The sequence below is a fragment of the Oxyura jamaicensis genome, chromosome 11, assembly GCF_011077185.1.
Source record: "Oxyura jamaicensis isolate SHBP4307 breed ruddy duck chromosome 11, BPBGC_Ojam_1.0, whole genome shotgun sequence".
Classification (NCBI taxonomy): domain Eukaryota; kingdom Metazoa; phylum Chordata; class Aves; order Anseriformes; family Anatidae; genus Oxyura; species Oxyura jamaicensis.
The window spans coordinates 11,860,292-11,884,482 of NC_048903.1; the positions used below are offsets into that span (position 1 = coordinate 11,860,292).

Here is a 24,191-nt window from a genome sequence, read left to right on the forward strand (position 1 = left end):
ATAATTTTAGCATAATTTAAATGGTAAATTTAAATGGCATAATTTAAATTTATCGGTTTTAAATGTCATGTTGTTTTTCCAGTCTTTTGTATATGGGCACATTACTTTTTGTAATTTTTTATTTAGTTGTCTTTCAGTCTTTTTTCTTTCTGATATCTGAAGATTTTGAGCTCTATGGATTTTCATGGTACTCTTCTGATTATGTCTTCATAGTGTTAAAAGTCTGTATTTTTGTATGTAGGGAAAATGGTAGTTTTCTAACACTTACTTTGATCAATATAGTATGAAATCATTTGTGAAGGACTTCCTGTTTAATAAATGGACATATTAAAGCACTAAAACATTGTCTTCATCTGTAAAGGCAACGTATAAACTCGGCACAAAGTGTTGTGGTTGATTATCCAGCAAGTGTAGCTGCTAAATGCATTTCCTATGTAAGACAACGTCACAGGGGTAAAAACAGCTGAACCAAAAAACTCTGCCTGAAGTTTTCGCAGCTGCCTTTGACAAGACAAACTTCATAGATGCCAGAGTTAATGAAAAACCATGTATAAGCAGTCCATGATGAAAAATTATATGTAGCAGAAAGCACATGGAACCGCTTTGTTGCTGAAGTGGTTGTGGTGGCATTGCTCTGGTGAGGGTTTCTGTCTGTACTCCGGAATGGAACAAAACACTGTATCTTGTGGTTTGCAGCAGCATGTTCTGGACTGAACAGGATTTGGGGGCTGAAATGCCAGAGTGAGTAGGTAATACTCTGCCACCTCGTGGGGTGAAGGTTGTGTAGCTTACCTTGGTGTGATCTGGATTTGGGGCATTCAGATGCTTTAGGTGCAAGGTGAAAGCATGGAGTTCAGAGGGTAAGTAATGAGAAAATGCACAGGTGGTTGAATGAGTGTTGTGGGAAGATTTGGGAATATGGATGACATGCTTGACAGTCACATGAGTGTGTGTGGGGTAGACAATGGTGGGGACATGATTGATTAGGTTTTTACAGAGGGATTCACTGTGGAGGGTCATGTGCTTGTACAACTCTCCTACAAGATAGACCTGTTCTTTTGGCCTGTGGGGGGTAGTCAGCAGCAGTAGATTTTAATGAGTTGTGGTGTTGCATCTATTGGATGTGCTTAGAGATCAGACCATACTGTAATTGATAGTGTTTAAGAAAACAAACAATTAGTGCTGGACATAATGCTGCTGTTGTGCTGTTCCTTGGTCAAGAGAAGCTTTTGTCAGTGGTTGAATAGAAAAATGTTTATTCTATCTAACTTCTAAACAGTGAAGACTGACCTCGCTCCCCTGGGAAGACTGTAATTGACTGCTTACTTAATGGATCAGGTTCACAAGATGTGATGGACAACATCCAAAATATATAAAATAAAAGCACAAGTATTACCTGGTCAAAATGTACATTGGAATTACTGTTTTCATTTTTTTTCTTTTTTCAGGATAACAGAAACTAAAATAAAAATTTTTGCATACATCTAAATTTTGTTTAACCCTCTAACCATTCAGAGTAATAAATAATAATAATAAAGTTGTCTGAACCGGCTATTCAATACATGCCTGATAAAGTAGTCCTGAAGCAACTAATGGGAAAGTTTGCCTCTTCTGTTGATTTTGTATATTCTGATGTGAAAATGTAACTTAAAATCTGTTGGTTTCCTAGTGATAAGGTATCTCTGAAGGGTAAACCCAAAGGGAATGTTACTTATGATGTTATTTGTTGCCAAGTAAGCTCAGTGTATCTCTGATGTCCACTAAATATGCTAAAACTAATGCTTGGTTTATTTTTTTTATAGTAGAGAAGACGTTTCTCCTCGCAAGACATGTAACCATGTGTAATTGGTCACCAGGTGTTGGCTCTGTGCTGTCAGCTGCTTCCCCAGCCTGTGGTGTCCTTTGTGTTGGAGTTCCCTGGAACACTGTTATTCCTGCTGGTCAGAGGCAAGGCAGTAAAGTGAGATCTTAAAATAAGTAAAGAAAGCCCAAATATCTATTAAAAGAGGTTTTAATCCAACATGGTTTCTAAATATTAACCATGTACTAGTTTCCAGCCATGACATGCAGTACAATTAAAAAAATATATATGTACAAAACAATCGAATATAAAAATGAGCCCAGGTCCCCTGATGTCACAGTGAGTGTCAGTAAAACATGACAAGAGAGAGGAAAGAAATATGGGATTTTGTACAGGAAAAGGTCCAAAGAACTCCTTCTCAGAAAAGCAAAGAGTATTTATCATGTTTGGAAGCAAACATTTGTTTTGCTTTTATTCCTTCAGTGATCTGGAAACAGGAGTTGTAGAAGCTGCCTGTCAGACATCTCTGAATCTGGCCAGCACCTTCCCAAGCACCAGCTCGCTGTTAGGTACCGTGCTATTGCCTGTTAGCAGCCAGCTGCTAGCAGGGAATTGGAACCCAAGCAGTCATTTTGTTCCAAATGAAATCTGCCTTTATTGTTCTAGCTCTGTTTTTCATTTACTCTGTTAGTACCATCTGCTCTCATTTTAACGATTTTTGTTAAAGCCACCTGTTCTGGTGCTATATTAATCTTTTTAATGTATACAGGTTTCTTTGTAATAGACCTGATGCCATATTTAAGAAGCATGCCATGCTTTTTCCAAGTAATACATGTTTACATGTGGACGCACGTTTCAAGGTAGGCTGTGCTACCCAAGAAAACATTAACTCATGGAAATTCAGAAGGTTTTTCCCTCAAAATATTAGATGAAGAGATAAATTGCCCTTTCAGAGAATAGTAGAGGGAGGGCTGGGAAAATAAATTTTGTTGCAATGTCCTTTAGTTTGGAGGCTGGCTTTTTTGCCTCTTCACAGTGGGAAGGAAATGCTGCCCTCGAGGCACAGGTATCCTGAGCTTTTCAGATAGTCATCTGTTTTGTGAGTCAGCAGACCAACTGCAGTCCTACTTCTCATCTGAGAACCAGTATTCACAACACAGAGCATGAGATCACACAGGGCTATCTTGCACACCAATATTTGCAGGCTTTGATGAGCAGATAGTGTTGTTGGATGGTATTTGGCAAGCCTTCTTTACCAATATATCCAAACGTGTATGAGGGCTTCCACACAAATGGTAGGAAAGGGAGAGTAAGTTGACGCCTCTTCTGTTCTACCCTATATCTTTGGTGAAATTGCAGAGGATAGGAATGTGACCCCATCCAGGCAGCTTCAAAAGTGATAGTGAATGCTCGATGTGCCAGCTAACCTAAGGCACAATTACACGTCGATTTTTGTTCTTGTTGCAGATTTCCAGTTGTCATTTCTTGTCAGAGATAGGCAGTAGATATTAATGTATTGAAACCAACACGTTGACTATAATCAATGCCTTGATATGGTTGAGATAGTGGAATGCTCAGACCTTAGATCAAGAAATAATATTAGTTAATCAAGAAAAATATAAGTGAAATAGAGGCATTCTGGGCCTCTCTTCTTTGGCACAGCAAGAAGTATTAAAGCTATAAGTATTAAAGACTTGGAATTAAGAAAGCATGTTAAAAGCTCTGCTATAAGTTTCAGATACTATGTTCTCATTTACTCAGTACATTGTAGTGCTGAGTAATGAGGGGCAATGGAGAACTGTGGTGTTTTGTTTGGATACAGACCTCTGTGACAGGTTGAACTCTGTAGAATCTGTACTGTAAATCCTTATTTCTCAGAGTGTTTAATGGCATTGGGTATAGCGTCCTTTTCCACATCACTGCCCTACGCTTTGGTGATTCCATGAACAGTGAAGTGGAAAGAGGATATCAAGGCTGAATTAGGGGAGACGTTTCAATTGGCAGTGCATTCAGCAGAGAGGAAGGTGCTTGATCATCTTCCCTTCATGCTTCGTTGGTGTTTGGCTTTTCAGTCTGAGTCAGAATCAGAGTCCTCATCTGAAATGAATAATAATAATAGAAAAACAAACACAACCAAACAAAAAAAATCGTAATAATGAGAACATAAACTGGAAGCTGTAGCAGCTTTAGCTCTTGCTGAGAGAGACCTACTGCTTCTCTGTGGGTGCCTGCTTTGAAGGATGTGGCATATTTAGGAGGAAGCTTTTAAAATTACAGTACTTGCTAACCTGATAGAGCCTGAAATAGTATTTCACAGGACCTGTGAAATGCTGCTGAGAGGCACTTAGACAGTGGCAACACAGAAAACGGTTCCAATGAAAGAAGTCACAAAGATATTGTTAGCATGACCACCAAGAGGAAGTCTGCTTAAGATGTGCTTCCTGTACTAGAATATTGCTTTTTGCTGTGGGTCACGGTTATGCACTGCCAGTTAAACGGATCTGAAAGACAGAAGCTTTAGGGCATTAAGAAATCCCTATAGGCCTATAGAGATACATTTGCCCAAGCTTGAGACTGGGCTTGCAAGAAGCAAGAGATTTCTGGCCTCTGCAGCTGAGTCACAGCATGAACGTGGGTTTTTGTGCTGGAGGAGCAGTGCTGCTGGGCAGAGCCCTTTCTGGGTCACATCACCAACACAAAGCTGCATGACTGCCTGTTTGTAAGTTGGTATGTTTCTCTCTCCATCTCCAGGCAAATGACCCAATATTTAGCCCTAATCACCTGATTTTGTTCTGAGGTAATTTCGGTTTGTGGGGACGAAGTTCTTCTAACAGTCTGTTTCCTATGATCTGTTCACTTACGTCTCCTTTCCTTAGTCTCTTTGGCTTAAAGCTTACAAAGCACTTAACAGTCTACTGAAATACCTGGAAATGACTGTTAGCTTTACTGCGTATGAGGGGAAAAATGTCTGCTGCACAGTAACTTCTACAGTTGGATTTAGGGGACTTTGAAAGGTAGATGGCACAAAACTCTGAGAAACGTCAAATTCTTGGTTTGCTAGTATCTTTATAAATAATTAAAATTCCAGTTACATTTTAAGACTGAGGAGCTTCATAATTCAGCCTGCTCAAGGCATAGAAAATTCAGGTAGCCAAGAATGGAAACTTTTTACTGTCTGAGTGCTCTTGCTCTCATATGAGGGTGAATAGAGAAGAAAGTCTCATGTTATGTGCTGCATGACCAAAATGGGGAATTTTACCTACCTTCTGACTTGCGCCCTTCAGGGGCCTCAGAATTGCCTTGCTTGAGGAAAGTAACCAGGTCATTAAATGTTATGTAGAAATCAATAGCGTACACTATTGTGGCTATAAATCCAAATACCTAGAATAGCAAAATGATATTATCCTTAACAACAGTTCACGTCTATCAATGACAAACCAGAATAAGCTTAAGTGACAAAAGAAAAATTCTTGAGGAAAACTTGGGCTTGATTTTGGCTTGCCCCACTCTAAAAAGATGGGGAGGGGAAAAGCCCTGTGACTGGCTGGCATCAACTAACTGAGAGCTATTTTGAGAGCCTGAGCCGTGATCCCTGCAGTTGCTATGTCAGGTGTGTCCTTAGCCCTTCCCTGGGCTACACCTCTCTCTGGCTCTGCACATGTTCTGTGTCCTGTGCCAGGTACCACAGGAGTATGTAACCTACACTGCCACCATCCCAGGGCATCTTTACCACTGACAAACCACCTCAGTTTCCCTTGAAATCTTTTTTAAAATTATTTTTATTTTTTTATTTGCAAGGAGACATATGTCTATTGCAGCATGAATTGGGTTGAGATAAAATGATTCTGGAGTTACCTATTCAATGCCAAAGCAGCAGCTAGGGTAAATGCTATGTTGCACTGTTCCATGTCTAAACAGGGTGACAAAAATTGCAACAAGATCTTTGTTGTGAAATTGTGTATGACCTGGGATTGCTTGGTAAAGATTGGTGGCTAACAGTACTGGGTATTGCTCTTCCCTGTCTTCTAATGCCTTTATGCAAATTTTATTTATGATGCATAAATTATTGATGCCTGGAGTCAAGTTGCAAATGGAGAGGCTGTGTCTTATTTCTGAACAGAAAATGCTGACAGTGAAGGCTCTTGCCTGGACAGTCCGTATCCTGGAGGGTAAAGTGACACTGCTCTTGTTTCAACTCATCCAAGTAAAATTAAGCAGTAGAGGCACAAGGTTGAAATTACTTAATTTGGATCATCCTTAGCAGTTACATGTACTATTATTATTTCCCCTTCATTCAGATATTTTTTTTCAGGAACCAATAAGCTTTATGTTCATTTTACAGTTTGTAAAATTAAAAAGCAGAATATGTGCCTTGCCAAAATAGTACAGTTAACTTTGAGCTGCAGTGTTTGGATGAAAACATCTATTCGTTGATTCAAAACCTGTTTTTCTAAATAACTGGCCATTTCTTCCTTGCTTTAGGCAAATTCTTTACTTAGTTAATTGAAGAAGCTTCTACTACTTGTAGTGGAGTCAAAATGTAGTTGTTTTCAATGCATGTTTATATGCAATTCACCAAAACACTTAAGTGGGAAGCTCACATCTACTTACTCCTGCTGCTTTAGATGCTCCATCGTTGTATTTTGAGACGGCAGCAATTGAAATGGCAAAGTAGATAACAGCAGCGGTGACGCAGCGCAAGAAATCCTGTAAAATAAGCCATCTTGCATTGTCAGATCAGTCACGTAATTTCAAAATACAAACTCATCTAAGAATCACTTCAAAAATTATAAATGTTTGGTGTTAAGTCATTGGACTTGCCTGGTGCTCAAGTGCGACTACAGCATGGTATTTGTAACAGATGAGTTGTTCATCTGGGAAAGATTTTTAAATGAAAGATGAATGAAATCTTAGCATTAGCTTCTACTCCTACACATGTTGGTATAAAGCCTCCTTTTATCGCACTTGGACCTTCTTCAAGGGCTATCTTTCTGTGACGATTCACACAAGGCATTGCAAAGGCTAATGGAAGAATCATTTGAAATGCCTTAAAAAGTTTCACTTGTAAGCAGAACCACAGTAGCGAGTGCTCTGCAGGTGTACCACTGCCTATGGGAAGAAGGCAAGCTGAAAACTGCACAAGTGTGTGCTTGCTTCTGTACAGAAAGCCCTGTCTGTAGGAACTCCTCATTCAGGAAATAAACACTTGTAGTGTTAAAACTATCATTTATACTTAGTACGTATATCTGGGACTCCTACTGCTAGCCTGAAGTGAATGTGCCAATTTTTATCATAAAAAATCATAGATTTTTAATCGTAGTGTTTGGGTAGCTCTGCTGGGCAAGGACCATGCCCTCTAATACAAGCAGTGATGTGCTGGAGCAGCCATATCTGTGAACTCTGTATTAAATGAAGAAATGTGATTCCTCGGGCATGTGTAAATCATGTGAGTGGAAGAATGGTATCTTGACCTCTGTTCACAATTAGATCTTCTGCCTTTTCAGAACAGATGGATGGATAAGATACCGTCTCAAGAGACAAATTCTACAAGAAACTTGATTCCTCTGGAGTCAGACTGGGGTCAGTTATCTACATTCTGTGGCTGGAGTATATTATAGTAATGGATTTAATAAACATAAATGTTTTTTTCTTAGTTCTGGACGGTGAAATTGAGATTGCCATCTGAAAAGCATGCAAACTTCCATAGTCAGTCACCGCTATTGTTTTATCTACCAAAGGCCTTGCTAACATTTGTTTAATACATTAAGAGCTCCCATTAAAATCTCACCAGGGTGAACTTGTGCTAGACTGTATCAAGAGAACCCAAATCGATTGGATTATTGGATTAGTTTTTTTTTTTTGTTTTTTTTTTGGTTTTTTTTTTGTGTACTGCTAGATAAACGTTCCCTTAATAATGTATGTTTGAAGCAACGGAGACATCCAGTGGTCATTGAGCAGTAATTACTTGCAGTGGCAAACCTGAAAATTCCCTAATGAGTAGCCAGTGTCTGTGTGTGAGCCTCTGCCAAAAAGAGCTGCAGGGCATCCCCACCTAAAAAACTTAGTTACCCGTTTGCATGGGGGTATGACTGCATCTGAACAGCACTTACCTGAGAATTTTCAAACATTTTAGTGCAGTAGATGCATTCATTACAGTACAGCGTGACTCAGTTTCTGCACTTGTAAGGGTGGCAGCATTGGTCAGGCTGATACTGTCTGCTTTTGAAAATTCACTGCTAAACCATTTGCCCAGAATCAGGCATAAATTCTGTGCTCTAGTAAAACTGTTTTATGTCAACACCTAGAAAGTATATAGTAGAGCAGAGTTTAAAGAATGCTTTGGGACCTTTTGAATGAGAGGTAATATGGACATATTTTTCATAACAAGGTAAAGTTGTTAGCAGCCAGCCTAAATTCCAGTACAGTCCCTTTTCTGATGTTCTACTGTACAATTAAATCTGTGCTTATATTTCACATTTCACTTACCGTCAAAGGCCAGTAGATTCCTTTAAACTTCTCATTAAGTTTAAAGGCATAGGCAAAAAAAAGAAACAACGCCAGCAGAAGTTCTAGGAGTGGTGCCATCATGAAAGAGGCAGCTAAAGATGCAATATAGCAGATAAAGATGATAAATGACAGCACCTACAGTAAAAAGAAAACACTAGTTATTCGCATGGAAAAGCCTCAGGCAGCTCAGCAGCTTTGAAGTGTTACTCTGCTGGTGATGGCATATCTTGCTTCCCACTTCTCTTGCACCAAATGAATATTCGTGTTTGTTGAGGAATAAATCTAATGTCATTTATTTCAGTGTGTGTAAAATTAACTTTCCAGACAGCTTGATGCATTTGCACCAATCTGAGTCAATAATTTGCTCTGGATTGTAAGCAACTCAGATAACATAATTCTGAAAATAGAGTGGAACATTGCCAAGCAAACAGAGCTTTAAGTTTTCAGCTATGACAGTTCTCATTTGAAACACAAATCTTAGTTCAGATAGCCCTAAGTAACTCAGCATTTATAATCTTTTTAGAGTTGAAAGAAAGTAAGTCTTCTGTTGATGGATAGAAAAGACCTGAGAATTAGTTACGTGATTTCTGTACATCTCTGGTTCTTGTTTCCCAGTGTAAACAACTGTCTAGGTAGCATATTAAATAAAGACACTTTCTGTAAGTGCATTTATTACGTGCTAATGTATACCTGAGCTGCTGTACTCAGCCTTTCCTCTTGGAGGCAAATTTCTGCACTGGGTGCTCAGATATGTTTTTGGTCACCATAGCAGTAGGCACTGTTTGAGTATTACATTAGCAGGATTTTCTCAACTTTAATTCTAAGTTGGGAATTTAGAATTCTCACTCATCTATTCCTAAAAATAGACATATTTTTCCCCTACATGGTAGCTCTGAGGGCTTTGGGACCTTGGGACTTTTGGGTTCTCAAAAAGCACAAATGTTTGGACGGAGATGATCAGTGCATTCCCCTCATTAAATTCCATAATTATGGCTTTATTTGATTGTTGCTAGTGTGTGTTCCTGTGAACTACCTGTACTTAAATAAATACCTTCATTACATTTGAAAGGTAAGGCATTAATTGCTCCTATGAGAGATCAGTCAACCCTCACGTACGTGCATCAAAAGAGCCCATTTATGTACAGTGGGCAAATAAGCAGTTCAATCCCATTGAAATGATTTGTTAATTTGATAAATTAACAAGCCTTTATTCTAAAATCTGTAAAAGCAGTCAGTTCTTGACCAGGACCATAGTAACTGGAGTATATTGTTTTGATCCATTAGGACTGGGTGGTGAATTTAAAAGGATGTGACATTTCAGAAGGATACTGTATTTATCTTAAAAATGCCTCTCTGCAGTTCTTGTTTCATTAAGTTGTAGAAAGATGGTTCTATTTATTATATAGAGTTAATTTCCACATTGAGGGCTGTTGTCTGATAATATTTATTTGTTGTTATTTATCTTACTTTTTTTTTTTACTTATTTATCTCTATTTGTTGTTATTTATCTTACTGTTATTTGCTATTGCTTGAATAACATCTTTGCAGGCTTTTCCAGAGTTTTCATACGGGGAAGGAACTCATTTGATGTATCTTATTCTCTATGTTATTTCTTTGAATGAAAAGTAATACATAATGTTTGAACAGAAGATGGATATAACAGAACTTGAGAAGTGATAGGAGGAGAGAGGACTTCTTCTTCCTTCTTGTCATGCTGCCCATTCCTTCCCACCACCCAAGGAATGAGAACAGAAAGAACTCGACTTTAGCTTTGTGAATCCGGTTCACCCACGTTTGTGGAACGTAATTTAGACTTGGTTTCAAGTTTTCTAGGTTCAAAAAAATCGCTATGTAGATAGGACATTTATTTCATGTTTATTCTGGTGTTTAAAAACAAAAATCTCTCCCTTTTTTTTCTGGCTAAAGGAAAGTGTGTGATGGCTGTGATCCAGAGACAGAGAAATACTCGGGGATGAACAGCAGCAGGAAGGAGATGCATTCAGGGTAGGTCCAACCAAGGAAAACCCTTTCAACATCAGAAAGTTAAGCCTGACCTACACTTTGCAGATCCCTTATGAGAGAATTAAATGCATTAAATGTTAAATAATACATCATATGACAGCAGTGAGGGGAGGTAAAGAGGCAAATTTCAGATGTGTAAGTTCATGAAGCACAGCAGAGATGACTTTGATCTCGGTTCCGTTTGATAAGGTAACTCCTGTGCTGCCTTTAAACCGTGAAAAAGGTTTTCTGTCAGAAGCATTAATTTTTAGGTAAAACGAAGGGCCTTTTGTGTTCTCTTAAGATCAGCCTTACGGTAATCTGTGTGATTTGAGGTTCCCGTGCTCTTCCCCTCACCCCGGTGGCCCTGAGCAGGTCTGCAGCAGTTTGAAGCACTCTACAGCAGGGCCTCAGGTGCTGCAACACAGCTCAGGACACAAACCATGTTTCATGTCAAGAGCATGCCGAGGGGACTTTGCCTGCTCCTCTGTGCTGGTGTGATGACAGTATTCCTGTTTGGGATAAAAATAAGCTGCTGAACGGATCAGGCTGAAAGGATCAGCCTGAGCGTTCTGGCTTTCTAATTTGGTCCCATCCAAAGAAGGTGGCATCCTGGAGAAGTAATAGTTGTCTATTATAAAATCTAGTCAATTGGCTAGTTGCTTGTTCACACAAATCCCTTAGTTGTTGATAGAATTGGAGCAATCTCCTCCTGCCTGTTCCTTAGCCCTGATGCATGGTAATTGTACTGATGGCACCGGATGGGATGCGCCTCTCTCGGAGAGGGGTAAGGATCTTTGGTCAGGAGTTGGCAGGGCTGATAGATAGGGCTTTAAACTAGAGTCGAAGGGGGAAGGGGCTAAAACCAGGCACGCCGGTGAAGACCTAAGGGATGGTACGCTAGAATCAGAGGGGCTGTGTGCTAGTGAGGTCCTTCGGTCAGATCCACAAGGTGCTGAGTGTAAGGAGACGCACCTGAAGTGCTTCTACACGAACGCACGCAGCATGAGGAATAAAATGGATGAGCTAGAAGTCCTGGCCCAGTCCCGCAACTACGACATCATCGGCATAAGCGAAACCTGGTGGGATGAGTCCTGTGACTGGGGTGTTGCGATAGATGGTTACAGGCTCTTCAGGAGGGACAGGCAGGGTAGGCGAGGTGGTGGGGTGGCGATGTATGTGAAGCAGGGGCTGGACTGTGTGGAACTTCAGGTCGGCAATGGCAAAGTTGAGAGCCTCTGGGTAAGGATCAAGGGACGAACGAATAAAGGGGATGTCGTTTTACAGACCGCCTGGCCAGGACGATAGCGCCGATAAATCATTCTTTACGGAACTAAGAGAGGCCTCGAGATTAACTCCCCTTGTCCTTATGGGGGACTTCAACTTGCCAGACGTTAACTGGGAGTGCCACACGGCTGACACGAGCAAGTCCAGGAGGTTCATGAAGCACCTAGATGATAACTTCTTGGTGCAGGTGCTAACGGAGCCAACTAGGAAAGGTGCCCTCCTAGACCTGTTGCTAGAAAACAGAGAGGGTCTGGTGGGAGATGTGGTGATTGGTGGCCGCCTTGGTCATAGCGACCATGAAGTGGTTGAGTTCAAAATTTACGGTGACAGAAGGAAAAGTGCCACCAAAACCTCATCCCTAGATATGGGGAAAGCGGACTTCAGGCTGCTCAGGGAACTAGTCAGCAAGGTCCCCTTGGAAACTGCTCTTGAAGGCCTCGATGTCCACCAGAGCTGGTCATTCTTTAAGCGATGCCTCCTAGAAGCACAAGATCAGGCAATTCCTAAATATCGCAAGTCAGGCAGGTGGGACAGGAGGCCGGCGTGGCTGACCAGGGACATTCTAATGGAGATTAGGCGGAAACAGAGTGTTTCGCTACTGGAAGGAGGGCCAGGTGTCATGGAAAGAATACAGGGATGCTGTTCGTGTTTGTAGGGAGAAAGTTCGTGTGGCCAAAGCACGCCTAGAGTTGAAGCTGGCTGTGTCTGTGAGAGAGAACAAAAAGGTTTTTTTTAGATATGTGAATGGAAAAAGGAGAACTAAAGAATACATAGGGCCGCTCCTTGATAGGGAAGGTCTCCTCACAGACAATGACATAGGCAAAGCAGAGACGCTTAACGCCTTCTTTGCCTCTGTCTTCATTGCCGATGATGGGCTTTGGGACCCAGGGTGCCCCGAGCTGGAGGACCAGGACGGTGGGGATGACAAACTCCCAACCGACCCTGAACGTGTGCGGGATTTGCTACTCCACCTCGATCCCTACAAGTCCATGGGTCCGGATGGGATTCATCCCCGGGTGCTGAAAGAGCTGGCGGACGTCATCGCGGAACCTCTCTCAATTATTTTTCAACGATCCTGGGAATTTGGAGAGGTCCCGGTAGACTGGAAGCTGGCAAATGTTGTGCCGATTTTCAAGAAGGGTCAGAAAGAAGACCCTTGCAATTACAGGCCTGTCAGTCTCACGTCAGTGCCTGGTAAAATCATGGAGAAGATGGTTCTCGAACTTATTGAGGCGCACCTGGGGGACAAAGCAGTCATTGGTCCCAGCCAGCATGGGTTTGTGAAGGGTAGGTCCTGCCTAACTAACCTGATTTCCTTTTATGATAAGATCACCCGTATGGTGGACCAAGGGAAACCAGCTGATGTGATTTTTTTGGACTTCAGCAAGGCTTTTGACACAGTCTCCCATAGGATCCTACTGGACAAAATGTCCACCATACAGCTAAATAAAAACATCATACGATGGGTGAGCAATTGGCTAACGGGCAGGGCCCAAAGGGTTATGGTAAATGGGGCTGCGTCAGGCTGGCGGGCGGTCACTAGTGGGGTCCCTCAAGGCTCCATTTTAGGGCCGGTACTTTTCAATATTTTTATAAACGATCTGGATGTAGAATAGAAGGTATTTTGAGCAAGTTTGCTGATGACACCAAACTTGGAGGAGTCGTGGACTCGAATGAGGGTGGAAAGGCCTTGCAGAGGGATCTGGATAGGTTGGAGAGCTGGGCGATCACCAACCGTATGAAGTCCAATAAGAGCAAGTGCCGGGTCCTGCACCTGGGACGGGGAAACCCTGGCTGCACGTACAGACTGGGCGATGAGACGCTGGAGAGCAGCCTAGAAGAGAGGGATCTGGGGGTCGTGGTAGACAGCAAGTTGAATATGAGCCAGCAGTGTGCCCTGGCAGCCAGGAGGGCCAACCGTGTCCTGGGGTGCATCAAGCACGGCATCGCTAGTAGGTCAAGGGAGGTGATTGTCCCGCTCTACTCTGCGCTGGTGTGGCCTCACCTCGAGTACTGTGTGCAGTTCTGGGCACCACAGTATAAAAAGGACATGAAACTGTTGGAGAGTGTCCAGAGGAGGGCTACGAAGATGGTGATTGGCCTGGAGGGGAAGACGTACGAAGAACGGCTGAGGTCACTGGGCCTGTTCAGCCTGGAGAAGAGGAGGCTGAGAGGAGACCTCATCACAGTCTACAACTTCCTCGTAAGGGGGTGTCGAGAGACAGGAGACCTTTTCTCCATTAACACCAGTGACAGGACCCGCGGGAACGGGGTTAAGCTGAGGCAGGGGAAATTTAGGCTTGACATCAGGAGGGGGTTCTTCACAGAGAGGGTGGTTGCACACTGGAACAGGCTCCCCAGGGAAGTTGTCACTGCATCGAGCCTGTCTGAATTTAAGAAGAGATTGGACTGTGCACTTAGTCACATGGTCTGAACTTTTGGGTAGACCTGTGCGGTGTCAAGAGTTGGACTTGATGATCCTTAAGGGTCCCTTCCAACTCAGGATATTCTATGATTCTATGATTCTATGATACTCCCAGCCTAACCACCAAAATGACTACTGGTTGGGGTCCAGCCACTCAGAGCTTTCCATGCCTTACCCTACTCGTCAGCATCCTATCGTGCACAGGAAGGACATGTCAGGGCCGGAATAAAAACCCTTGAATTGCAAGAGTTCCCTTGATTTCAGCAGTTATTGATGATAATAGTAAAAGGGAATGAATCCAACACAAAGAGTGATAATTGCTTCTCTATTCATTCCTTGTTTTAGTGGTGTTCAGAGCCTGAAAAGGTCTGAGGAGCATTTTATTTACTAGCACATAAGTGAAATACCCACCCACAAAATACTGGATCAGCTTTTGAAAATAAAGGTTTGATAGACAGTATTTTTAGATGTTAGAGCCTTCAAGGAGGTGAGGCTGGAAGGCACTTGGAGGGAAGCAACAAGGCTTGGGAAGAAAAAATGAAACGAGGAAGGAGGTGCCTGATGGCTCTGTCAGTGGCTGCAGTGCTGCAGCTTCGTCTTTGGCTTTCTTGCTTTGTTTGTCTGGTGGTTATGTCAGAGCCTTGACATGGATATTAATGCCAGATCTACTCTGTAACTTGGGGACAGTTCTGCATAATGCAAGAGCACACAAAGCTGTCAGCTTTTGACTTTGTTTCTCATTTCTCTTCTTGTAGAGCTCATTTCCCCTTCTGATGGGTGGAGTGCACGGACTCCCTGAGCAATATCCTAATAGTATTATTATCTAAGAGTTTTTTTTCTGTTTTCTGAAATATAAAAGTTAGTAGGTATCTTGTTATTATCTGACTTTTTAATTACAGTGTTAGTAAGTGAAGCAGTTGATACCATCTGAAAACTTGATAACTTTAAAATACACTTCTCTTCCCCCAGTAAAAACACTGATGGGCCAGTTTGTACCCAGAATTAATGAACACCTTTTTATTTACTTCTCCAGATTTCAAGTCTTTGAGACAAATATCTAGCAAACTGAAAGTTGCTTTAAAATGACTACATCACAGCAACCTTCAGAATGTTGCCTGACCCCTCTAAAGACTGTCAAATGATCCAGTGCATGTCACACTTGCTTCACACTTTTTTAACTGAAGTTGCACTTTTAAACGTTCATTTCAGAGAGGTCATTTCTCTAACAGCTCTATGTCTGCTAAAAAAAAAGAGAGGAAGTTTGTGAGGCTCAATGCAGTTGCAAGTTTATTTCTAGCACTTTCAGACTCGGAAAGCATTGCTGCTTTGGGGGATGAGAAAGGAGGAGTGTTTTATCAGTTGTATTAATTTGTATTTACACAGGGGTTTTTCTTTTGCTCCTGGGGTTACATCCTTGTGATTGATAGCAGTTCAGGAGTCAGAGTTGTTCCTGCCCTCCTGCTGAAAGGTGAGTGTGATCCTTGCTGCCTTTGCTGTGAAGGAATATTTGAAGGCAAAAAGCTCTTGTTCAGCAAAGGACAGAACAAGATCCTTTCATGCTCTGGCAGTGGTATGAATATAAAAAGTCTTGTCAAAAGAAGAGGCTCAGTTTTTCACTAAGCACCGTTTTTTGTGGGAACGTACCCAGTTAATGAAAAATATAGTTAAATACAACTTTTTTAAAATGGAACTCTTGGTATTGTAGTTGACACAGTAAACTTCTCCCATGCAATATTTACTTAATAGCGTGTTTCTGGGCTTCTTAAACTGGCCAGACACTATGAAGGCTATACTTGATCGCATAACCAGCTTTCAGTGTAAGGTGGAAAATAAAATTACTTAGTGCGATTAAAGCAACATGCTCCTTAAGGGAAGATGGCTGAAGTGCTGAGGTCACAGGCAGGATGTGAAGGCGTTTGTCTCCCCTGTGCATGGAGAACAGACCCACTCCAGCCCATGGGGGATGATACGGATGCCAGGAAACAGCTTACATCATTGTACACAAGTACACACGCCCTGCTGTACTTCACTCGCTGCTCTGTGTGGCCAAATGCATGCTGTTCATTTCCCTCTCCACAGAAAAGAACAGGTTTGCTTAAATAGTTTAAAAAGTGGCTAGCAGTGATGTCTTTTGGACAACTGTGTATTTTGTTATTGTTCACTAGCAGAGAGAGAAAGGTATCTTAGGGGTCTTGGGTTACTTCATGTTCCTTGTGGAGTCACCTTGGTTCTTGGTCCACCCAGAGTTAGTGGCAGGGGTCGCCTGGCTACAGACCCAGAGAAAGTCACAGGGCTTGCCTTCAAGGGAGGCTTTACACAGAGAAGCTGGAAATTTCAGTTATGAAGTGCAGTTCAGAGAAGAATGAAAAGATAAAAGAAAAGACAGGAAAAGAAGAAGAAAAAAAATAAAAACAGATAAAACAATTTCTACATCCTTTGTGTTCTCACAAAGGTGACACAGGACAACCGTATGTAGTCATATTTTTATTACACAATTTGTAATGCCATTGTGTACTGGCTTCTAGGGTATGAGCATGGCTGTTAAATGGTTCCAACATAAGACAGAGGGAACTGGAAAATAGGCCTCTTATGGAGGAGGTGAATATGGATAATGTGTTGGCCTTCAGGATGGCAACTTGAATATTAAGGAAAAATGAACAGCTTAAAATTAGTTTTGAAGTATATAGAAGATATGGTATGGGGAGAAAATAGAAAGGAAAATAAAAATAACCTTGTCAGAGAGAGTGGTGATTAGAAAACAGCGGAGCCAGACAGCGTAAACAGGATCAGGAGAGAGACAGCAAAGCTTATATATGCATTTGATGTTGCTGCTCCTTTGTGGCTGTGTAGCTATCCCAGATGGAATAAAAAATTCATACAGTAGGAAGATCAAAAGGAAAAGGAACAGGGGGAAAAACAACTTCCTTCTCTGAATAAAATTTGAGATGATAATTAAGCTTCTAGCTGTAATTAGTTTCATCACCAGTGTAACTTGTTCTAGAGGAAGTGCCAGAATGCCCAGATTTGGTAGCCCACAGAGCAGCTGACATGCTGACATGAAAGACTGAATGCTCACAGTGTTTGGGTGCACTTTCACTTCATAGAAGAACGTGTGCAAATGTTATTTTAAGAACATTCTAAAATGTTTTTTAAAATCTGGCTCTGGCAGTTTTCTTCCCTCTGAGCTCCACAGTCCCGCCCGACAGGCTCCGTTTCGGAGGTCCGTGCAGTCCGTCCAGGACACCCAAGAGCTCGTGGTACCAGTGCTGCGCATGTGGCAGGCAGTGAGGCTCATTCCATTTCCTTGGCTGTGTTCTGTGAAGGCTGGGGGCTTGCTTTCTCCAAGAAAGGCCACATTGTCTTCTGTGTCTACCAGGACCTCAAATGGTGCAAGTTAAGGGAGTAGGAGTGGCTGAACGTGGCAGTTGTCTGAATTCATAAAGTCTGTCAGTTTGCTATAATTTATGACAGCTGAACTGATCGTATATCAGACATATCCATTGGACAAAACAAGACAATTTAATGAAGTTAATGCCACCAAGTGCACTACCAGCAAGGTCACTGGGCTGAAGGAATTTGCTGAAGCCCTATTCTGTTCCTTTGCAGCCATAGACTGAAAAGGTCTACCCCAGATATATTTGCAAGTTGCTTCTTTGCTTTGGTGGTATGATACTTTTCAGAAAATGATGGTTTGTTTTTTTGATGTTGAAACAAAATTATTTGGCATTCTCAGTAGTTGAACAAAGAACCTCTGAACTACCTACAGGGGTGCTAATATTTGCATGACCTTAATGACTGAGAAATAAAGTGCATTTCTTGTGACTTGCCAAGCTGCTGAATAATAATGACAGAGAGATTCAGTAGCAATAATGAGAAACCCATTTTGTTTCTGAATAAAAGATGCTGTTCAAAATCTGCATCCCACAACTACAATTTACATGCATTTATGCAGGACCTCACCCAACCCTAGTACTGTCAAAGAGGAGGAATCAGACATTTAATGCAACAAATGGAAAGCTAAAGCTGAAACACAGATATAAACTATGATAGATTTAACTTGGACTCATCTTCAAATATCTGGCACTGTATTTCTTTAATTGTATACAGACTGGATTTTTTTCAGGGGTCTGCGTTGTTTTCAGGGATTTCTTCTGGCAAAGCTGATGCTATTGGAGAGAAACTACTGCTGCCTCCCCTCTGCCACGAAACGTCATCCTGAACATGTGGGCTGGCCTTCAAGGAGCTCGCAGAAAGCTTACACTGCAGCTTCGACAGATGGATCTTAGAGCTGCTTTCAGCCCGCCAAACCCCCAGGAAGCCCTAAGTGGCCTTACAAAGGATAAATCCCTATTGTGTCAGGATACAGCAGTTTTTATTACTTTGAAGAGGCATAATCAGTACTTCTCTCTGTCAACAGAAGGATAAGTCTGATCCCGTGACCAGAACAGTATTCCTCAAATATGTCACCAATCAGAAATGTTAAAAAGCCGGGCACCCTGAAAGTCGTCATTTGCTGGCTGTGAAGTTGTATGAGGAGTTCCAGTACATGTCATAATGCATAACAAAAATAGGTGCCAAAGGAGCAAAGTTGGTTGGGCTTCGGTATTGTCTAAATGTGTTTCTTGTCAGCTACAGATGCTGTATGAATAGGGAGCAGGGATACGTGGAGTTTTAAGGCTTCCCAGCAGAGCTAACAAGCCATGTGACTTGCAGCTACCCAGCCCCAGTTGTGGATTCCCCACCGCAGAAATCGTCCTCACTTCCTGAATGAGGAGGCTCCTCTCAACACCAGTCCTATGGGGCCAGGTTGCTTCCCCTCGCTGCCTGCCCCAGGACTGTGCCCACAGACCAAAGGTTCACAGGAGCCGATGGGGAAGGGCTGCCTGGCCCCTTGCCATCACCCATCACCCTGGGTACTGCATGGTGTAGGGCAGCCAGCAGCTTGCCTGTGCTGCTGGCCTTTTCCTTTCTCTTGCTTGAATTGCCTTATTTCCTCTTCTGGGCTAGCACAGTGGATAGCCATGGATGTTACAGATCTTAAACAGTGTTCTGCAAACTGATTGCTGGTTTGGGCAGTCCTGCTATTTGGCTACCTGCTGTCAAAACTGTTAAACTCCTGCTAAAATTGCAGAAAACTTTGTGTTTGGAAATTGAGAAATTTAAATGATGCTAAAAGTCATTTCAATCACTTAACTTTCAGTTTAACTTTTGGTTCCTAAATACCCACTACCCATGTGGGGCTTTGGCTGCCAGCTGAGAACTGTTCATCTGTCAGGCTTTCTGGTGTTTTACTTGCTGGTGTAACGCTTGAAGACCTTTACAGGCAAAGGCCTGTAATTACTGCTAGCCCAGACCTCACAACTTGACCCTAAGGAAAACCACAAGGTAGTTCGAGGGGAGCAGTGTTTTCCAGAGACAGAGTAAGCTTGTTCTTTATTATTTGGTATGTTAATGGTAAATGACTCCCTTTGGGTAAGGCGCTGTGTCCTGGGCGATCAGGGACAAACAGGGCTTTGGGGGAGCTCAGGACCGAAGGCTTGAGCCCCTGCAGAAGGGCACTCATTAATTACCGAGTTAGATCCGAACCTGGCAGCGTAGGCTGCCCTGTACCCCGTGCTAGCACCAGCAGTTACCGCACATACCCGGGCACGGTGGTGCCTGGGTGCACCGTGCAAAGGGGGCAGAATGAAAAAAAACCGCACAGGGTGCTGCTCCGGCCCCTCTCCCAGTTCCCCATCGGGCTCTGCCTGCACCGGGGCCGCGGTACCCCGCAGGCTGCAGCCTCCCCCCGGCCCTTGCCGCCTCCCTCCCGGCCCTTACCGACTCGGCGAGCAGCAGCTGCCCCTTGCGGGAACCGAGGAATTCCCGCGGCGGCAGGAGCGAGCGCAGCCCCGGCGGGGCGGCGGCCTCGGCCCCCGGCTCGGGCTCCTCCATGGCTGCGGCGGCCGCGGGCTGGCGAGGAGGAGCGCGGGCGGCTCGGTCTGGTGCCTGTTCTTTTCTTTCTTTTTTTTTTTTTTTTTTTTTGAAGGAGGGAAGCGGAAATCGTGACAATGCGGAAACGTGAAAAAAAAAAAGTTTCAGCATCCCCAAATCTGAGGGGTGGGGGCCCCGGGGGGGCGGGATCCGCCGGCTGACCCGCGGCGGCTGGGGGAGGGAGCCTGAGGGGGCAGCGCCCCCCTCAGCACCTCGGACGCCCCCTGCCAGCACCTCCCCTCAGCACGTCGTCCACCCCGGCTTCACCTTCCCCCTGCACTCCTGATGTTTTTACTCCTGCGCTGGGTGACCCAGGCGGCCTCTCCCTGCAGCTTGGTACCTCACCAAGCATTCTGCTGCAAGTAAGTTCCCTTTCCGCAGCACAAGGCCTCTTATTCGTTTGCTTTTGGCTGTTGCACTGCATCTGCTTTGAAACTCTCCCTCACACAGGTGCTTGTCTTTTAATTTGAATGCTCAGATTTGCTCAGATGTTGCCTAAATTTATGATGAGCTTCCTGAGCATAAAATCAGTTGTAGCAGCAACCCTCACACATTGTAATAGTTTGTGACGAAAGACACAAACTTCATTTTATCTGCTATCTACATTGCATCTTAATACCGCAGCAACACTGCAATTGTTACAGAAGACTTACTTCCAATGCTATTACAAACATAAAAATGAAAACTTGGGGATCAAAAGGTCTCAGCAACAAAACATTCACACAGCCTGATGCTCACCACCTAGGAGGGGGATCTGTGGAATGGGGAACATATGTAAGGGTGAAAAAAATCTGTTCCTAAGATGTTTGCTGATAACTTCTACTTTTAATACACTTAACAAATAATGTGAAATAATGCATTCAGGGCCATTTGTAAATCTTTTTATTACAGAAAGACAATTATGAAATTAATTTTAATCCAGATGAAGATGTAGTTAAGTTTAGAAAAACACAGGACAATTTTCTGTGAAGTATAAACTGGTGAAATTGCAACACTGAAACTATATATAGATGTAACAATACTTATGAACAATACTTGCAAAAAATGTAGAGAAATGCACAGGAAATTCAAAGGTAAACACATGAAAATACAATTTCTTTAAAAGAGAACAGTAAATTATCAATTAAAAAAATCTTTTGCTAAAATAGTAATCTTATTTTGCAGGAGCATTCCTTTCTCTTGGTCCACTGATGCTAATCTTCTGGAAAAGAAGAACTGCATCAACAACACAGAGAACAAGCAATATAAAACCAAGCACCTGCAAAAATAACAATGATAACATTAGTTTTCTCTTAGAACCTCTACCTTTTGCTGTAGTGACTCATCTGCTGTTCCTCAAAGAAGCAGTAATTTAATCTCCCCAAGGTAATTCTGGCCTTCTAAATCTGTGTGTGATTTGAGACAGCCGATAAATTAGGTATTTAAATCCCGTCAACCTTTCATACAGCAGTCTACACCCTGTCTTTGTCTGATGTTTGTCTCAAGAGCTAAAAAAGACGTGTTCTTGAAAGCAAAGCTAATGATGCTGCATTAAGCAAGACAATGCTTTTATCCAAAAAGAAAATCATTCTGTATCTTTAACTGTCTAACTTCTGGCCCAGAGCAAAGTCAGCATTTGTAGAAACAAGCCTAGAAGGAAAGTGATAGTGCTCCTCTTGTCAGAAATGCTGAACTGGAAACATTTGAAATCAAAGAAAATACACATCCATATTTAAAAATACAGCTTTGGGCAGGCATCTGGAAAAGGGTGTTTGCAGAACAACTGCGCAGTTAACCTTCTCAGCCCTTGCCTTTCACTCTGATTCCACAATTTCTTTTAATTCAAGCATGTTTTAAAATTGAATTGTCTGATCAGTAGGAGTAATGCTAAGGCAAGCTTTTTCTGGAAAGCATAGTTCAAGTCAGTTTGTGTCCAAGGAATACAAGCCTAAGGGCAGTTTTCTTTCTCCCAGTATTGAGGACGTCATGTGTTCTGCCCAAACTTGTTTTCCAAGCTATCTGATTGGAAGGTCTTCTGCTTTCAACTTAACTTTAATTCATGTTCATCTTGTAACTGAGAATATAAACTATATTCTACTATAGTCTGTCCATTTATCATAAAATCTTTTTGCTTAGGTTGTCTGTTATCAGCACCAATGAGGACAACAGCTTTGCATCCCTGTGACTCTTAGGCTGATTTTGAAAAACTCAGGTGACAAGTTCTGTTCATTATTATTTTATTTTTGGTTGCTCGTCACATTCTAACTTGACTTGTATTTCGGGAAACTGACTGAAGTTTATTCAAAACTGTTTTTTCCCCCTCACTGCTTGTTAGTGCTCTTTTTTTTTTTTTTTACCTTTCCTTCAAATTAATAATACCAGTTGCTTAAGATAGTTAAACTGGTTTGATCATAAGTACGAAAAAGTCTTCATAGTATGAAAAGACCTTTTCAAGTGCCATAATTTCTCAGGTTGTCAGAAAAAAGAATATACGCTTCACAAGGGAAGTACCAGTGTATCTGATAAAAAGTTTCAACCCTTTTTAGTAAGATAGCAGGCATTTCCTCTTAAATCTTGTAACCACACTGGACAGTCCAAGAACAACTATGGATTCTCCCACCTAGAATTTCTAACTGTTGAAGTAAATGCAGGTTACTCAAATTAGTTAAACTGTTTTCTGCATTAGTACTACTTCTATACAGTAGTTCCTAAATCCAGTAAAGTCTTTAAATTACTTGATTTGGGGATTAAATGAGATAAATTAATGTGCATTCACGTCTGCTGTGACTGGTTTTCCATAAGAGAGTTATTTTCATGGTCTTATCAAAATGTAAGGATACCAAATCATGTTGCTTTTAAGAATCAAAATTCATTAATGTTTTCCTACTTACTCCTCCAGCCAGTGTCACTTTGTTGGTCTTGATTATTACTGCAAACAGGCACACAATTAGGAGGAACACAGCTGCTATCACTGAGTTGAAAATATCCTGAAAAAGGCAGTGGAAGCAAAATATTGTGAAATATACATCTGAAGAAGAATGTGAATAGCTCCCAGTATGGTACAAATAGTAAAAAGTTGCCGTTTTACTGTGACAATAGGATTAAACCCGTGAAGATCAACAGTGACACCCAGTGGCTTGATGTTAAAAGAGCATTCGTGACAGAACATCCTCATTTTACCTGTCTTCACTTCTTGTTTTTTTTTGGCAGTCGAATTTATGCAAGTTCTCTGTTGCAAGTCTATCTTCTTGATAGACCAAAACAGTAAGCAATTTTTTTTTTTTAAAAAAAAGAAAAAGGATGTAAGTGGAGAACTCGTTAATGCTCAAGGAAAGTGTGTATTTAATTTGTCGTTAAAGATGAAAGGTGCAGTACTATAAAGTTAAGCAAATGATACCACTGGAGGAACTGTTAAAAACAAAACAAAACAAACAAAAAAACAAACCCCTACGTTAACTGATATAAACCTAGCTCTTTAGAAGTCTGTGCAAGAGAACGCAACAATTGCTGTTGGGCAAAACGGACTCACCAATGAAATACTATTTTCCCTTTAACTTCATAGAAACAAGGACTGCATTAACCCTGCAAATGAACTCTCTGAAAAAGGAGACCTACACGCGTACTTTCATTCAACAACACGCATAAAATAGGCTTCATCTCGAACGCGAACCGATACTCACAGCTAAAGGCCAAAATAGCCAGGTCATCTTTTTGTCTAGTTTTAGCAAATACAGTAGAAAGAACAACAACGTGATGATAACTTCCATAATCGCAAGCGCTGTGTACGCCTCGTGGGCTCTCGAGGCAACGAAGCAGACGAACGCTACGAAGGCCACCAGCTGCGAGAAGAGAAGGGATGAGAGGAGAGGCCGACCCCTGAGCAGCCCCGCAGCGAGCTCTCCCCGCAGGGCTCCTCAGGTACCGGGGGAGCCTAAAGGGACGGAGCTCGCCCGCCCCCCCTTCCCTACCATGCGGCCGAGCTTCAGGGCGCCCCGCGGGGAGCGGGCGAAGCCGGCATCCACGGCCGCCATGGCGCAGGGGCCGCGCCGGGCGTTGCCGCGCCGCGATCCGCCGGGCGGGGAACCCCAACGGCCCTGCTCCGCCCCGAACCGCCCCGCTCGGCGCCCGGAAGCGGTGGCGGCGGGGTTGTGGCGCGGCGGCGGTGGGGATGGGCGATGTGGCGGCTGAGCGCGGCCTGGGCGCTGCGCGGGGCCCGGG

General features: G+C 42.6%; 3 protein-coding genes across 6 annotated transcripts in view; 1 reads left to right on the forward strand and 2 right to left on the reverse strand.

The window, feature by feature from the left end:
- CMTM4 (CKLF like MARVEL transmembrane domain containing 4) overlaps positions 1-18,799 on the forward strand; it is a 57,921-nt gene extending 39,122 nt beyond the window's left edge. Inside the window, exons 4-5 of one of the 3 annotated variants that reach the window (XM_035336404.1) lie at positions 7,306-7,381; positions 18,129-18,799. In XM_035336404.1, coding sequence (XP_035192295.1) covers positions 7,306-7,381; positions 18,129-18,307 — 255 coding nt within the window. In that variant the 3' untranslated portion in view covers positions 18,308-18,799. The remainder of the gene's footprint in view (positions 1-7,305; positions 7,382-18,128) is intronic. The other 2 variants (XM_035336406.1, XM_035336408.1) reach the window with 2 other exon arrangements.
- Positions 1,994-20,054, reverse strand: CMTM3 (CKLF like MARVEL transmembrane domain containing 3). Its single transcript, XM_035336409.1, has 5 exons — positions 19,842-20,054; positions 8,288-8,443; positions 6,413-6,508; positions 5,065-5,182; positions 1,994-3,898 (listed from the first exon to the last, which is right to left on the reverse strand). Exons 1-5 carry the CDS (start codon positions 19,953-19,955, stop codon positions 3,870-3,872), a joined length of 513 nt encoding a protein of 170 aa, XP_035192300.1. The 5' UTR covers positions 19,956-20,054; the 3' UTR covers positions 1,994-3,869.
- Positions 20,055-20,859: 805 nt separating this feature from the next.
- LOC118172500 (chemokine-like factor) lies at positions 20,860-24,093 on the reverse strand. Of its 2 annotated transcripts, none has more exons than XM_035336411.1 (4): positions 23,942-24,093; positions 23,654-23,812; positions 22,865-22,960; positions 20,860-21,195 (listed from the first exon to the last, which is right to left on the reverse strand). In XM_035336411.1, the coding sequence occupies exons 1-4, from the start codon at positions 24,002-24,004 to the stop codon at positions 21,148-21,150; spliced, it is 366 nt and encodes a 121-aa protein (XP_035192302.1). In that variant the 5' UTR covers positions 24,005-24,093; the 3' UTR covers positions 20,860-21,147. The 2 variants fall into 2 exon arrangements, with proteins under 2 accessions (XP_035192302.1, XP_035192301.1); XM_035336410.1 differs by having other exon boundaries at positions 20,860-21,252.
- Between the last annotated feature and the right edge of the window lie 98 nt (positions 24,094-24,191).